The 17,173-nt window shown below is 40.8% G+C and overlaps 1 protein-coding gene across 4 annotated transcripts in view; it reads right to left on the bottom strand.

Annotated features, from left to right (window-relative positions):
- NT5E (5'-nucleotidase ecto) overlaps positions 1-17,173 on the bottom strand; it is a 50,757-nt gene that overhangs the window by 25,268 nt on the left and 8,316 nt on the right. For all 4 annotated transcript variants that reach the window (XR_013345588.1, XM_077812783.1, XM_077812784.1 and 1 more), the window contains exons 3-4: positions 10,126-10,314; positions 4,193-4,390 (exon numbers count right to left, since the gene is read on the bottom strand). Coding sequence is in view for 3 of the 4 variants with exons in the window: in XM_077812783.1 (XP_077668909.1) it covers positions 4,193-4,390; positions 10,126-10,314 (387 nt within the window). In the remaining variant the exon portion in view is untranslated. The remainder of the gene's footprint in view (positions 1-4,192; positions 4,391-10,125; positions 10,315-17,173) is intronic.

Below are 17,173 nucleotides of genomic sequence, written 5' to 3'. Positions count from 1 at the left end.
CTGCCTGGCCCTGCTGGGATAACTATGCAAGCCCGACAGAGGCAGAGGTAGAAGGTAGGGGTTGGCGTTGCTTATAACCCTTTTTTTTTGTAGGGGTCTTGGAGGTGCCATGAACCTGGGAGGCTGCTGGGGCCTAAAATGCTTCCTGGAGGCAGGATACGTGTAAAGGCCCAAGGAGCGAAGGGTGGCCCTTGAGGCCATGAAGCTTGGAATTCGTCTGTTCAGAGAACAGGGACGTACCCTCAGAGGGGAGGTCCTGGATGGACTGCTCCACTTCGTGAGGAAAGCCTGATGAATGAAGCTATGAACAGCACCTCATGGTGACCACTGACGCCATAGTCCTGGCTGCTGAGTCAGCCGCATCATGAGCCTCCTGGAGGGAGATCCTGGCCACTGCCTAGCCCTTCTCTAGGATGGCTGTGAACTCCTGCCTCAACTCCTGCGGCAGGCAATTCTTAAATTTGGACAATGAGTCCCACAGGTTAAAATTGTATCTTTCCAGCAGAGCCTGCTGCTTGGAGATACTCAACTGGAAGCTGCCCATCAAATAAACCTTACGTCCCAACAGGCCTCTTGGCCTCTTTATGTCTGGGGGTAGCACTCAACTGCCCCATCTGTCCCACTCATTTGCCACCAACACTACCAGGGACCCCAGGGGAGGGGGAGTTGAGTAAGGTACTCAAACCCACTGGCTTGGACATAGTATTTCTTCTCTGCCCTTTTTGAGGTGGGGAGCAGAGAAGGAGTCTGCCATAGTGCCCTGATGGGTCACATCACCACCTCATTAACAGGCAGGGCCACTCTGGAGGGAGTCGCTGCAGCCAAGATGTCAATTAGGCTGTGTACAGACTCCGTGAGCTCCTTGATGTCTAGTCCCAAGTTTGCAGCGACCCTTTTCAGGAGCTCTTGGTGGGCCCTGAAGTCATCTGGCAGGAGTGGATTACTAGGGCCTGCAACTGGCCCATCCAGGGATGACGAGGAAGAGGCCTGTACCGGAGGAGGGACTTTCTCCTCTTCCTCCACCTCCACCACATCCATTGGGGCCATTTGTTGGTCTTCAGCACCAGGGTGAGTACCGGAGTCAAGGTTCAGTGCCGGACAGGAAAAAAATGGTAGCTTGCCTCTTGGACACCACCAAGTCTGAGTGGTGGGAAGGGGGGCCCAATACCAGGGGAACTTCCACGGATTCCAGTACTGCCACCCCAGGGGCCTGGTGGCCATGCACGAACTAGGGGGATGGTACCGAAGTCTGGTGTGTAGCCTGGGTACCAATAGGAATTAGGTGGAGCAAAGGATTCTTTTTCGGACTCTGAAGAGGATTCTTCCCTTGGAGACCCATGGCAGAGCAGTACGTGCTTCCAGGTGGTGCCGGGGAGCTGGTGACCATTGTATCGGGACCATGGAAGGTTTGCCCCTTGAGAGCACAGCAGTGATCGATGCCACAGTGAAGCTCACTGCCCCTTGAGAACTTCCATCCCCAGTCACCTTGGCTGGCAGGGGGGATGAAGGGGTCAGCGGCATTGGAAGAGACATCAGGTCCTTTGCTGCATGGAAAGCCTCTGGGGTCGAAGGGGTCTACAGGCGTGTGGTCCCACGGCTGCTCCCAGGAGTCGGAGGCAGGTCCCAGACGAGACTTGGTGCTCTAGGCAGCAGTCACCAGAGCCATCAGTGGCTCTGGGGAGGACGAGTGGCTCAGTGTGGGTCTCACTATGCTGGTCACTCCCTACTCATCCCTCTTGGGCACCGGAGAGTGCCCTCTCTCGGTGCACTGTTTCTTATGCTTCTTCCTTGGCACAGAGGATGGAGAACGGTAACGGGGAGCACTTCTCATAGAAGATGAAGTGCTTGGCACCAATTCAGAGTGGCTCGGCTCCAAGACTGGTCCGAGGGCTGCCTCCATGAATAAGGCTTTTAGACGGATATCCTTGTCCTTTTGTGTGCACGGTCTGAAGCACCTGCAGATCTGGCACTTCTCTTTAACGTGAGATTCCCCGAGGCACTTTAGACAGCTAGAGTGTGGGTCACTCACTGGCATCAGCTTGCCACAGGACGCACACAGCTTGAAGCCCGGGAACTGGGGCATGCCCAACCCCTCGATGACAGGGACAACTGTTAACGGTATTACATAAACTAAACTATACACACTAAGTCCAATAACTATACAATATATGACAGAGAAGTCCAAACCACTTCTGGGAAAGAAGCCTTGCAAGATGAAGAAGGATCATTCCAGGCAAGCATCATGGACGGTAAGAAGGAACTGAGAGGGAGTGGGGCTGGAGGCGCCCCTTATACTGGTGCATGTGCACGCAACTCCAGAGGGCACTAGAGCCAGCCCAATGGCTACCACACAGGGAAAAATCTCTGGTAACTGTGCTCATGACGCGCACACACCTAGCATGGAATGGACATGAGCGTCATGTCTCAAAGAAGAACAAGTCTTCCATTAATTAGAACCCTACGTTCATACAAATTTTATGGAAAATTTGCTCCATAGTGATTCTAAAATATATTACCCTTTCCTTGCATGAGACCTCATTGAACAATATCAAAATTTACTTTACATGAAATCCAATGATGAGTGAAATTACAGAGGATCCTAATTGTTAGAAGATTACAATATTCATCATCATAAAACCTAGAAATAGGGGAAAATACAGTTAGGTGAGTGAATTGATCCCCTGCCACTGCAGGATTTATTCCCTGTAGTACATTTACAATTACTTTTGCCCAGTCTTGTTTTAAACTGCCAGTGAATGGGACTTCTACCACGTCCTTTGGGAGACGGATAGACTCATAGCACAGTCCAGCAGAGGGTTGGTTTTTTTTAAATATTCAAACTAAATTTTCTCTTACTTATGATCTCAGTTACTCCTAGTTATAGCAGCACTAACTTACAAATTTGTTTAAAACACTATTTGCATATTTCAGCACTGAACAATCTTACCAATAATCACGCAAATAACCATATAGGATTACTCAACTAGAAATTAATTTTATATGCATAGCTGTCCTATTAGTAGCAAATTGATGGTTTATTTTCAGAAACCAAACATAACTTGGATACAACCATCATACAATTTCTCTGATGGTTTTGTATTGTGTACATCATTTGGCATGTTACAAGGTTAATTTGCAAGCAACATATAAACATTAAGCATACTTCACCATGCAAATATATAGTAGTCTGAATTATAACATTCACTGACATTGCAGAATTACTATAATGTTCAAGGCTTGGTTTAATTAAACTCATTAAATTTGTGAAAACCATGTGACTGGCAAAGCTGAAACACCATGTCAATTTTGAAATGACCTATTCTTCTATTTATATGCTGGTAGTGCCTAAGAGCTCCAACCCACGATCAGGGCCCCACTGTAGAAGGCAACGAACAGATAAACAACACAGAATACACACCCAGAGAACTCGTAATCTGTACATCAGACAGGAAGCAACCACTAAATGAAACAAATAAACAGGGTGGCTGGGCTGGAAGTATGAGAGATCTATTTACAAAACAAACCATGGAAGGATTTTCCTCCTTCATAGTTTTATGATGTTTGATGAAAAACATGTTCTTTTTGTATATTACATTTGCACATCGATGCGCTTTGCCTGAATGTATTTAAAAGGTCATGAGCAACCCACATAAAACTACTTAGTTGTTTTTACAATTAGAGTGAACTGAAATGCTTAAGAAAAGTGCTGGCTTGATAACCTCAGAGATCAAAGCCCTTTCTTTGTCCACAAACCAAGTGCAGAGATACCAAGAGTCCAGAGTTCCCCATCCTGCTCGAAACTCTGTTCTGAAAGATAAGATGTTAGTTTACTCTTCATGCCCATTTAAGCAATATTAAGATTAAATGTTTAGAGAGTCTCCTAAAAATGCTAAATGTCATGGAAATATATCACCTGAATGTCATGAGGAAGCTATTAGTGATTTTACATAGACCCCAAAAAACCCGAACACCTGAAATGTGATAAACTGGAAACTTGTTTGATTGCTGAGAGGAGTCAGTGAAGAAAGCAGGTTATAGCATTATAATGTACCCAGAACTTGATGCCAAAGATGACCAAATTAAGAGGAATGCTAAATTCTCCTGTAGCATTGTACTTTACTTTTAAAAAAAGCAATAAAGCTAAAAGTTTAGCTGGGTGATCTATAGGAACTCAAATCTCTGTTTCACATACCTTCAGGAATACTGCTATTTAGCAGAATAGGGTTTCCAGATGTATTAATTACTTTTCCTTGATCATCAAATGTTACATTTAAATAACCAAGATATTTTCCAAAAGCATAGGCTTGTACCACTGGCACCTGCCTCCCATCATCTGACTTCACCAGGAATGGATAGTTGCCAGCTGGCATTTCACTAGAAGGTGGGGGGCCTGAAACAAAATAACGACACAAGTATTTTATCTTCAGAAAATTATCAGCAAGGACTTTCAAATATGTTTTTCTTCCTTAAAAGAATATATGCAATATTTAATATCTATTAAGTAATAATTTGGAAATAAAATAAGGTTCTTCAGGACTTGAGTGCAAGGGTGTATTTTCTCCTTGTAGAAGTGAAAAAGTTGAGTTGATTTTAACCTCTTACTTTGCCGTAAGATCTCTAACTCACAGCAATTAACTGAGAATTAAAACTTTAAAAGAACAATGATTTTTCCATCATATATAAATTGTTGGATTTTTGCCTTCTGCTTTATTGATAAATTGGCTTCTCAGGTGACATTTTTCGGGAACCACGAAGCCCAAAAAGCATACATTTAAGCAGGTGAGTCCTCCAAACCAAATTACTATGTCATCATATTATTCCTTGATGAGATGGACTTTGTACTTTTGTATCATAAGATATTCATCCAAAAAGGAGAAGAGGCTTATCAAAGCTCCACGCACACTTCTCAGTTGAAGGCTTAGATTCTGTTTCATTAAAAAATATGTTTACAGAGGATAACGTAAGAAACAGTAACACCTCCTAATTTTTTAAACTCCTTTTAATTAAACTTTTGTCTGAAGGTTCTACCGAAAATCACCTCACTATGAAAAGCATTCCAGTCCCAGATTCCAGTTGCCACATAATTTGTGAAAACAAGGGAAGAACAACAATTGTACTTTGGGTCCCCGAGTCAGCTCTCTTCTGCCAGCTATACATACTTCTGTGAACGTTGGGCAGGACAAATGGAGCTCCTGGAACAGTTCCCAGATGTAATTGTAATGCTGCTAGAAGACTCAAGTGCATATTTGTAGCTAGTCTGCCAGAGTATGCATTTCCAAAAATCAAAGCAGAATCTTTGACTCTGCCAAAGTAAATTTTTTTTGTCCGAACAGATAATGCATTTGCGCGGATTTGGTGTAGACAGCTCTCAGAGGTCATTTTAGGCTATCCACTTCTTCCATGTTTACAGAAAAAGTGAGGTCTTTCCAAATTAGAACCCACCTAGATATCCTGGAAACGCACAAGCATTATTTCATATCCAAGTCAGGGGGATTTCTTGCCTTCATGTGTGAACAAGACCAATGAAGTAGAGTGTGAAAGTAGTTTCTGTGTTTAAAGTTATTCATGTGTTGCTTACAAAGGTTCCTATCTCTTAATTCAGAACTCGAGGGTGTGATTCTTTCTAAACAACTAGAATAATAAAAGGAGGCAGAGGCTGATGGAGAAGAAACTGCAGGGGAAGAGAGAGGGAAATGGAACAGCAGTGTGGTGAGAAGGAACAGGACAGTTAACTTAACACACACTGTTAAGTAGGTCCCAAGTTACACAGTGATGGCTGGGTATGTGGGCCGTTTTTTCCTGTAACTCATAGAACATTTCCTTTTCTTTTTTTTTTAAACATGCCTCTTCTGGCTACCTTAAATTTGGCAGAGACTTACAACTATTTTTGATTGCTTTAAAACAAGCCACTGTCACTTTTATTCATATGCTATTTTTATTAATAATAAATGTGGGTTGTGCATATTTTCAATAGATTGAAAAGACGTGAGAGAGAGAGAGAGAGAGAGAGAGAGAGAGAGAGAATGTGTATATATAACATTAAGATGAGGGGAAATTGCCAAAAGAGTCCCTAGAACACTGGGACAGGGAAAAGAAATCAGAATCTGAAGGAATAGGGAGAGAGAGGGAAAGGGAACAAGAAGGAAGAGCGATGTCAAGTCACACTCTGTGACAAGTTTGTGGAAACTTTATAGGCTGCTGACAGGAGTTCAACATTCTTGGTAAAAAAAAAAAAATGCATGCCAAAGGACAACCACTTCCTTAGCCCTTGTCTACACTACAGAGATATGTCAACATAAGACAGCTTACATTGACCTTATTCAGCAAATATCTATGCTAAAATGCAGCTCTCATTAATGTAACTCACCCACTACACCAACTTAACTCCACCTCCACGAGTGACGTCGCACTTAAGTCAATGTAGTTAGGTCAACGAAGTGTCAGTGTAGACATTACATTGCTTATGTTGACTGTTGCTGTCTCTGAGAAACTGTCCCACAATGACCCACACTACCAGTTAAATTGGTACAAGCACTCCTAGTGAGGACCCACACCAGACAAAAGAAGCGCAGTGTGGACATGCAAAAGCAGTTTAATTACTGTGGTGGCTGTAAGTCAATGTAACTTAAGTCGACTTAATTTAGTAGTATAGACTTGCCCTTAGAAAAAGGGTTAGTAAATAAGGGCATGTCTACATTTACCTCTGGAGCAATCAATCCAGCAGGGGTCAATTTATCGCATCTAGTGAAGACGCGATAAATCAACCACTGAGCACTCTCCCATTGACTCTGGTACTCCACCAGAGTGGGAAGTGTAGGTGAAGTTGACAGGGGAGCGGCAAAAAATTCTGGGAATTTTTTTCCCCACCTACAAATTATTAAAAGAGTAACAGCAAGTATTTTAGACTTTCCCACAACCGAGCCAATATTGCAAGACAAGCTAGAGGGATATGAAGAAAGAGTATAGTGGTCTTACAGATTAATTCAGGGGCAGTGGGGTTAGCCAGAGTGGGGAAGTGAACCAACAAGAGACAAGATCAGGTGAGTAAGCAGGGGCAGAGTGGTGAGGGGTTTTAACAGCTGCGGTCCAGAAGCTTGACTTTGAATCCCTCCACTGGTTACTGCTTTTCAGCTCAAAGAGGAGTTGATAGACTTGCTATGACATTGTATTAATAATAAAAGGACGTCATTGTATATGTAATGTATCTCCACCTCCAAATTGCTTTGCAGACATTAATTAATCCTCAAAATACCTAGGCCTTATACTAAAAGCTCCTGAGTGCCTCCTGTGCATCCTCACATCCTGTTGTCTTCAAACAGAAGTTAAAGGCAATTAGCACACTACAGAATGAGGCCCTCCTCTAAAGTGGGGATGTGTTTGGGGCGAGGCGGGGGGGGGGGAATCACTAGCTTCCTCTCACCTGTGTTTTTCCTGTATTTTTGAAATAATCAAAATTCAAAACATTCTGACCAGCTCTATAGTTGGCTGAAAGATTAGAAAAGAACTTCAAATAAATATTTTGTCAATTTTTTCCTCTAGGATTTTTCATTGAAATTTCTTTTTTGTTTTAAATTAGAAAAAAAAAGTGACCAGCTTAGGGAGCGAAGTAGAAGTACTCAGAGTGGGCAACACAGAGTCTGTGACTTGCCCAAAGTTACACACAGACAAGTTGCCCAAAGTTACACTCAGGAAGTTCTGGCTCCTAGCATTGTGCTCAGACAACAATGAAACAGAGAAGCTTCATACAGTACTCTGAAGTGACACAGGTTCACTAAGTGGTACTGACAGCTAATCTATACTGCCCAAGTCTTTTCACACACACCAAGTAGCACTGCAGTGTATAGCCAAAACATCTATCATCCTTACCTCTGCCATCTGGCTTGCTCCTAACCCATGTAACCTGCTGATGAGGATCCTTTCTCCAGGATAGGTGCACAGAGGTTTTTATATACACCATCCTTCAAAACGCAGAGATAAGTATATTACCTACAGTTTTGCACTATTTGTTTGATGGGGATCCATCGTTATCTGTAATCTACTACATACTTTTTTATGAATAAAAATATCATTTCCTTTAAAAGTCTGAAATCGCATAGCCCTGCAAGACTAGAAATGGAAGTTTAGATTATATTGCAAAGGGTGATTTCTCCATTTCAAATGGAACTATGCACTTGTTTCTAGTCCTGAAAGGTCCTATAATGTTATGATTTTAAAACTGATGTTGTTACCTAAAAAGGTCATTTAAAATAAATTTTAGGTGGATTTTTTTTTTTAACTTTTTCTGAGGCTGTCTACATTTGGCCTCATGGTAACTTAGTCACCTATCTTAGCAAGCAGACAAATGAAGGGGAAAAAAATCCTAGTAGCATTTAAAAAAAAAAATTCCCTAAGGCATATACAGAATGTGACAGTGAGAGATAAAGGTTCTACTGGTACTCATTTGGGATGATCTTGCATAACTTATTTGTGGAGTCACCGTTCACTAACTGTGCCCATCCCAAACTCACACTGAGAAGTCTTTGCGGCATGCCACAGCACCATGCATTTTCCTCACACGCAGTTTGCACACATGTATAATTTCTATAGAATATCTGGAACTTTGTAAATAAGAGCTACAATCTGGGCCAATGTTCAAAATGGAATTTTTTTAGGCATAGGAAGATAGTCTGTGCACTTTTCATTTTCTGTCACAGTGTGACAAACGTTCATGCTAGCACAATGCTTGGCAGTAGCTGGGTAGGCAAGAACATAAAAATTTTCTACTCTTCTGTCACTTTGGGTATATATTCAGGATCTGTCCCTACACAGATCCATGTCTCAAACACTTCTAAGTGTTTTTTTCTGAAATGTTTAAGATTTTATTTTCTTCCTCTTAAAACCCAATATCAGTGGAATTCTTTTTTAAAATAAATGTTTTCCCTCATGGACTAAATAATACCATCACTAGGCCACCAAATATTACAAACTACATATGTTTTAAAAACCTATACATACAGAAATAGGTTCTACAGGGTAACAATCAACTACAGGATATTTTGAAAAATAATCAAGTAATATGACTTGTTTTATATTGATTAATTTGTTTCACTGATTCCTTTAATGCATGTATCATAGACAAGGTAAATTAAAATATTTTATTTATTTACTCCCTTATTCAGTAAACTTGTAAAACATGTTAGAATCACAGAAATGTAGGGCTAGAAGGGACCTTGAGAGGCATCCAAACCCCCCGCCCCCCGGGAGTTAGGACCAAGTATACCTAGGCCAGCGGTTCTCAACCCGCGGTCCAATTAGCACACAGCTGCAGCCTAAGTATTATCTGCAGGACTAAGTATTATCTAGTACTTTGCATTTGTCCTCACTGAATTCCATCTTGTTGATTTCAGACCAATTTTCCAATTTGTCAAGGTCATTTTGAATTCTAATCCTATTCTTCCCAGCTCGGTATCATCTCAAATTTTATAAGCATACTTTCCAGTCCAGTATCCAAGTAATTACTGAAAATGTTAAAAGTACCAGACCCAGAACTGACCACTGCAGGACTCCACTAGATATATCCACACAGTTGGACAGTGAACCACTGATAATTGCTCTTTGAGTATGATCTTTCAACCAGTTATACACTCACTTCATAGTAATTTCACATAATTAGGGAAATGTAGTCTCTCTTATGAGAATGTCATGTAGGACTACTATTAAACAAGCTGCGCAATAATTTAGTAGCATTACTGTTTGTGTTGGAGTGGGTCTGTGTTGCACAGGTCATCCTGAGTAAGTTCAAAGAGTTAGGACACTTCTTACTCACAGAGGATGTAAAAACTGGGAATGGACTCGTGTCATAGTCTCAGTGTCATTTGTCTTGCTTATGGTAAGGACTGCAAAAGAACTACATCTCAATGTGATATGTACTACATATAGTTGACTGGTTTTAATCATACAGGGTGCCAGATCCTCAGCTGCTCTCAATCAAGTTAGTTCCACTGAAATGGCAGTTGAGGAACTGGCCACAGTGCTTAGTTACAAGTAAATAACATTTTTACAAAGTCATCTCAGTTCAGTGAGAATTTTCTTTCAATTAATGATCAGTTTTGGTTAAAAGCAACATTTTACTGAGAGCTGTAATACCTGTATAAAGAAACGTGTTTGTATGTCCTCCAATTACAACATCCACTCCTCTCACTTTTTGAGCAATCATTTGATCTACAGTGAAGCCGGAGTGTCCTAGTGCAATAATTTTGTTAACTCCCAGCATGGTAAGTTTATTCACATGTGGCTGCAATGCTTCAATTTCATCTTCAAAGTATATATCCGTTCCTTTTTTTAAAAAAAAAAGAAGAGAGAAAGGAGATTAATATTTATGAGGTATCTAAAAATACTTGTGTTTTCACAAGATCAGATTATTGAAACAGCTGATGGACTATGGCCAGAGTCCCACAAACTGTTGGGAGCTCTGGCCTCTCTCATTATTTAAATGCCCATTTTCGCCATCAAACACGGGATTCTAGGGTGAAAGGTTTAAATGATCTCTGAATTTTAGTGGCCCTAGGGTCCCACATTCCTTTACAGAATGAAGCAAATGAGAGTCTTTTAATTAGCTTTATTGGGAGTTAGTTCAGACTTTTAATCTGGCCAGTGTTTTCAAGTATTGTATAAGCAACATGAACATTTGTGCTCAGTCTACCAACATTTATGAATTGAATTATATACACTCAACTATATATAACAAAGCTGTAATTCCATGAAAAGATGCTGGTGATACCAGCCAACAGAGCAAAGTTCCAATGGTTTTTGACTGCCATTAGAACGAAGAAAGAGTTACATTCAGGTTTGTCTCATATGCATCATTTGGGTGTAAATATAATATTCTTCTGCAATATTACTTCCTACTGATTTTTCCTTAGGCTCTTTCTTCTTCTTCCCCCACGTTAATTCTTCTCCCACAAAAATCTCCCCTCATCCTGGCTTATTTTGTTTGTCTCCTCTCTATTTCCACAGCAGTTCCCTCAGAGTCCTGCTGCACTAAATCTGCAGGCTCAGGGCCAAATCCTACTTGCCTTCCATATGCAAATTATCTAATTGAATGAGATGAATCATAGGATTTCTGACGGTCAGTGGTACATAGCAATAGCAAAGACTGAAGTGGAATTACTTCACTGAAGGGAGAACCCAAAGATAGAGATTAAAAAGGGTAATGTTTACCCAGCTCACAGTGTTGAGAAATCTTATGGTTTCTCTGAAATGTTTCTATTTTATCATTTCAGAATAATTTCATTTACAATACAAACATGTACACTCTCTCGCTCTCTCTCTACTGTATTTGCTGTATCTCGGTCACACTTTTGATTTCTACAAAAAGGATAAAAGAGCAGCTATCCCAGGTGCTAGGTTCCTTTGACAAGTTTTAAAATACGTTCTTCTAAGTTACAGATCAACAAATTCCCCTTAAACTCTCCGGCCAAAAATGACCAACTAGAAAATAAACCACACTAATTTTACCTCCCATCCCTCACAATTTGCCTCCATTCCCAGGCATCTTGGGAGAATACAGGAGCCTTGCAGCATACCCCAGCGATCAACAGATCTGGCCTATTGCATAGCAAAGGGGAGAGTGAGAACTAGTCCAGAGTCCAATGCTAAATGTTTCAAGAAATAAAGAGTTACCGCAACAGAGGAACATTGACAAAGCAGTATTATGGGGCTACGTAAGTTTTCAAATTGCAACAGTTCTGTTGTTGCCCAAGTGTAACCCAGGATTCAAAATAAAACACACAACTCATTGCTTAGTACTTGGTCACCCACTTCTCAAAAGTTTAAATTTAGTTTAAAAAAGTTTTTTATACAACAGTTATTCATCTTTTTCTTTGTGGCTCAGCAATTCCATCATTTCTTTTTCAGTGTGTTAAACTAACAGGAAATAAGTTTTCTAATTTCTTTAAACTTTAGAAAGAAAATATAGAAAAGGCAACTAAACAGCACTATTTTTTAACAAGAAGAAAAGATAATGGGCTGGGTGCCAAAAGTATTAGGCACGTGTCCAAGGATAAAATAGTTGACAAATGTTCTCCATTGAATATTTCTACTATTCTACAGACAGGAGAAGTTATCAAGATACCGAAATAAAAAGTTATGCGCAAAAATGTGATTTACTATTTTGCAGCACAAAATGCGTGTTAAGCACCTCACAGTACAAATAAAGAGACATGGTCCCTATTCTACAGATCTTACAATACAACGAATAAATAAATACTTTCTTGCTTATTTACCACTACTTGGGCAACTGTTGTAGGAAAAAACCTAGTAGGGTGACTCAAATCTGGCAGGTGGATTTAGTAGTGCATAGGACATCTTTAAAAAAAGGTACCAGTTAATAGCTTCATCATTTGTGCTATGAATTATTAAAGTAGCCTTCACCCACTGTTTCCAGATATTTATTAGCAATCCTTACTGAGGGAGAGAGAGAAAGCGAGCGCTATGGGAACACTGGGATGGAGGTCCCAATGTTTCAAAAGATTTATGATTATAATATGGTGATAGTTATGAATAGACTGTGAAGGTGACTATGGAAGCAGTAGTGATGAAAGACAACTAGATTAATGGTTAACTCACCAACCCACAATTTCAGCCAGGAGTTTATCAGCACTGCAGATTGCTAAGTCATTTGTGACAAACCACAGTATGTAGAAACTGAATCACCTTTTGAAAGCTACTGAAGGCTTCATACACTAAAGTGGTGTACAAGTAAAAAAGGAGAGCGTTACAAAAATTGCAGAGCCATTGGCCATTATCTTTGAAAACTTGTGGCGAACGGGGGAGGTCCCGGATGACTGGAAAAAGGCTAATGTAGTGCCAATCTTTAAAAAAGGGAAGAAGGAGGATCCTGGGAACTACAGGCCAGTCAGCCTCACCTCAATCCCTGGAAAAATCCTGGAGCAGGTCCTCAAAGAATCAATCCTGAAGCACTTGCATGAGAGGAAAGTGATCAGGAACAGCCAGCATGGATTCACCAAGGGAAGGTCATGCCTGACTAATCTAATCGCCTTTTATGATGAGATTACTGGTTCTGTGGATGAAGGGAAAGCAGTGGATGTATTGTTTCTTGACTTTAGCAAAGCTTTTGACACGGTCTCCCACAGTATTCTTGTCAGCAAGTTAAGGAAGTATGGGCTGGATGAATGCACTATAAGGTGGTAGAAAGCTGGCTAGATTGTCGGGCTCAACGGGTAGTGATCAATGGCTCCATGTCTAGTTGGCAGCCAGTGTCAAGTGGAGTGCCCCAGGGGTCAGTCCTGGGGCCGGTTTTGTTCAATATTTTCATAAATGATCTGGAGGATGGTGTAGATTGCACTCTCAACAAATTTGCGGATGATACTAAACTGGGAGGAGTGGTAGATATGCTGGAGGGGAGGGATAGGATACAGAAGGACCTAGACAAATTGGAGGATTGGGCCAAAAGAAATCTGATGAGGTTCAATAAGGATAAGTGCAGGGTCCTGCACTTAGGACGGAAGAATCCAATGCACCGCTACAGACTAGGGGCCGAATGGCTAGGCAGCAGTTCTGCGGAAAAGGACCTAGGGGTGACAGTGGATGAGAAGCTGGATATGAGTCAGCAGTGTGCCCTTGTTGCCAAGAAGGCCAATGGCATTTTGGGATGTATAAGTAGGGGCATAGCGAGCAGATCGAGGGACGTGATCGTTCCCCTCTATTCGACATTGGTGAGGCCTCATCTGGAGTACTGTGTCCAGTTTTGGGCCCCACACTACAAGAAGGATGTGGATAAATTGGAGAGAGTCCAGCGAAGGGCAACAAAAATGATTAGGGGTCTAGAACACATGACTTATGAGGAGAGGCTGAGGGAGCTGGGATTGTTTAGTCTGCAGAAGAGAAGAATGAGGGGGGATTTGATAGCTGCTTTCAACTACCTGAAAGGGGGTTCCAAAGAGGATGGCTCTAGACTGTTCTCAATGGTAGCAGATGACAGAACGAGGAGTAATGGTCTCAAGTTGCAGTGGGGGAGGTTTAGATTGGATATTAGGAAAAACTTTTTCACTATGAGGGTGGTGAAACACTGGAATGCGTTACCTAGGGAGGTGGTAGAATCTCCTTCCTTAGAGGTTTTTAAGGTCAGGCTTGACAAAGCCCTGGCTGGGATGATTTAACTGGGAATTGGTTCTGCTTCGAGCAGGGGGTTGGACTAGATGACCTTCTGGGGTCCCTTCCAACCCTGATATTCTATGATTCTATGATTCTAATTGTGTTTGCTACAAACAGTGGCCCCTAGAAAACTCCCTATTAATGCCAACTGCTTTTGGATTCCTCAGTTATACCACAGTATGTACTTACAAAAAGAAAAGGAGTACTTGTGGCACCTTAGAGACTAACCAATTTATTTGAGCATAAGCTTTCGATGAAGTGAGCTGTAGCTCACGAAAGCTTATGCTTAAATAAATTGGTTAGTCTCTAAGGTACCACAAGTACTCCTTTTCTTTTTGCGAATACAGACTAACACGGCAGTTACTCTGAAACCTGTCAGTATGTACTTAGTCTGTCACTGCTTTAGCTTTGCCTAAGAAAGTAATAAGCCTTCTGTCTTACTACTCCTCCTCCTCCTCTTTTGGCTCCTTATTGGCCCTTTCAGTACAATTATAACCATCTTTAGTTTTTGCTACAAATTTATTAAAATATGTCCTTTTACTTAGCAGCAGTTGTAATTCACCACCATCAAACTTCTGCTCTAATATTTTTCCCAGCTACAAGAAGGTAATTTGAAAGTCCTCTCAAAACTCTCAAAATAAACTCTCAAAATAGATAAATTATGACACTGTTTCTCAATAACTTATTTTAATTCCTAGCATGTCCAATTTAGCAAACTTTCTGGATTGCCTGGATGAGAAACTGGCGCTCAGAGGATACATAAGCTCTGATCCAGGAACTTTCCCACATTGCTTCATGGATTTTATACAAGCAGGGATATTGTGCAAGCAGAAATGCAAGGGGCTGAGACTGCCAACCTCCCTGGTTGGGTCAACACTCATAGGTAAACATTTAGAACATATCAGTTATGTTATGTTAAGAACTCTCTTCATACCCTCAGCACTATAAGCTTCTCATTTTGCACAGGCAAAGGAAGAATAAATTTTCCTTGTTATTCCTTAGAGGAAAAGGATGGACTCAAATAACTCAGCCTCTTGTGTCCGAAGGCAGATTAAAAGTTTCTGTTGACCATAGAGAGGTCTCCTCTGTGGATGTGTTTAACCATTTGCATTGGACTTTAGACTTTTATGTCAGTTGTACATTTGAATACTTGGTTTAAATATTATCATACCTTCCCTATTCTGCGCTTATTTACACCTTCATTTTTACAGTTATTATGTTATTTCAGTAAGTAATGGACAGAAAAGTAGTAATATCTTCCTTGTATTGAAGAGTGATTTTTTAAAAAAATGCTGTGTTCAATGCATTTTAATTCCATTGTGTGTCTAGTTTAAAACCAGAGGGGAATGCAAGGTCCTTTTATTAGGCGTGAAAGTGGCTCTTTTGCACCTATAATGATGTCCTACATCTGATTAAAAGGGCGAGGTGAGAAACTCTAATGTGAAAATGGTGTTTTTATTATTCTAAAATACAATTATCTGTTCTTAAAATCAGAAGTAGTCTGTTTTTATCTCATTGCTTTACACTAATTAAATAAATCTTGATCACTGGAACAACTTCTTTGTCAGAAGAGGATGAGTCTATGCTTCATCACTTCTGCTATCAATCACTGACAGAAAATAATTGTGATTCCTTCTGTAGTCTAATTTCTGGTATATACTTGAGATGCCGAAAAACAGCGGGGAACAAATTCTTCCTTCAGATACACATATGCAATTCCCACTGACTTTAGTGGGATTTGGGCATGTGTCTGTCTACCTGAAGGCTGAATTATGTTCCTCAGAATTCAAAATTGTCAAATTTTAATAAAATCTGTAAAAAACACATTTTCCTTAATTATACAAGATGTATTCATGTCTTTAGGCTCTCGTATGTGGCCAATAAGGAGAAAAATATATAACCTTTTTTTTTAACCATTGTAAACTTAACATCCCTTTAGAGCAGTGCTTCATGTGTTCTAAATGGATCTGTGTATGGAACACATCTTTTCATATAACTCGAACATCTAGCAGTTAAAACCAGTCAACTGGCCAGGGAGCTGAATAATACAAAAGTTCTACAGGCAACTAAAACCCTTCATCAATATTCATTAATTCATACTAAGAAACGATATATAGTTAAAATTTTAGCATTTGACTGTTTAAGAACGGCCATACTGTGTCAGATCAAAGGTCCATCTAGCCCAGCATCCTGTCTTCCGACAGTGGCCAATGCCAGGTGCCCAAGAGGGAACGGACAGAACAGGTAATCATCAAGTGATCCATGCCCTGTCGCCCATTCCCAGCTTCTAGCAAACAGAGGCTAGGGACACCCCATTCCTCTCCATCCTGGCTGTCAAGATTCCTTCCCCACTCTGAACTCTAGGGTACACATGTGGGGACCTGCATGAAAGACCCCCTAAGCTTATTCTTACCAGCTTAGGTTAAAAACTTCCCCAAGGTACAAACTTTGCCTTGTCCTTGAACCGTATGCTGCCATCACCAAGCGTTTTAAACAGAGAACAGGTAAAGAGCCACTTGGAGACGTCTTCCCCCAAAATATCCCCCCAAGCCCTACACCCCCTTTCCTGGGGAAAGCTTGATAAGAAGCCTCACCAATTTGTACAGGTGAACACAGACCCAAACCCTTGGATCTTAAGAACAATGAAAAATCAATCAGGGTCTTAAAAGAAGAATTTTAATTAAAGAAAAGGTAAAAGAATCACCCCTGTAAAATCAGGATGGTAAATACCTTATAGGGTAATCAGATTCAAAACACAGAGAATCCCTCTAGGCAAAACCTTAAGTTACAAAAAGACACAGCTTATTTTATCAGCCATTAAACAAAAGAAAATCTAACGCATGTTCTAGCTAGATTACTTACTAACTTTACAGGAGTTGTAACGCTGCATTCCTGATCTGTTCCCGGCAAAAGCATCACACAGACAGACAAACCCTTTGTCCCCCCCCCTCCATATTTGAAAGTATCTTGTTCCCTCATTGGTCATTTTGGGTCAGGTGCCAGCGAGGTTACCTTAGCT

Source organism: Eretmochelys imbricata, chromosome 3 (assembly GCF_965152235.1).
Source record: "Eretmochelys imbricata isolate rEreImb1 chromosome 3, rEreImb1.hap1, whole genome shotgun sequence".
Classification (NCBI taxonomy): domain Eukaryota; kingdom Metazoa; phylum Chordata; order Testudines; family Cheloniidae; genus Eretmochelys; species Eretmochelys imbricata.
Note: the sequence above shows the minus strand (reverse complement) of the source record. Positions and strands in the feature narration are given on the sequence as shown.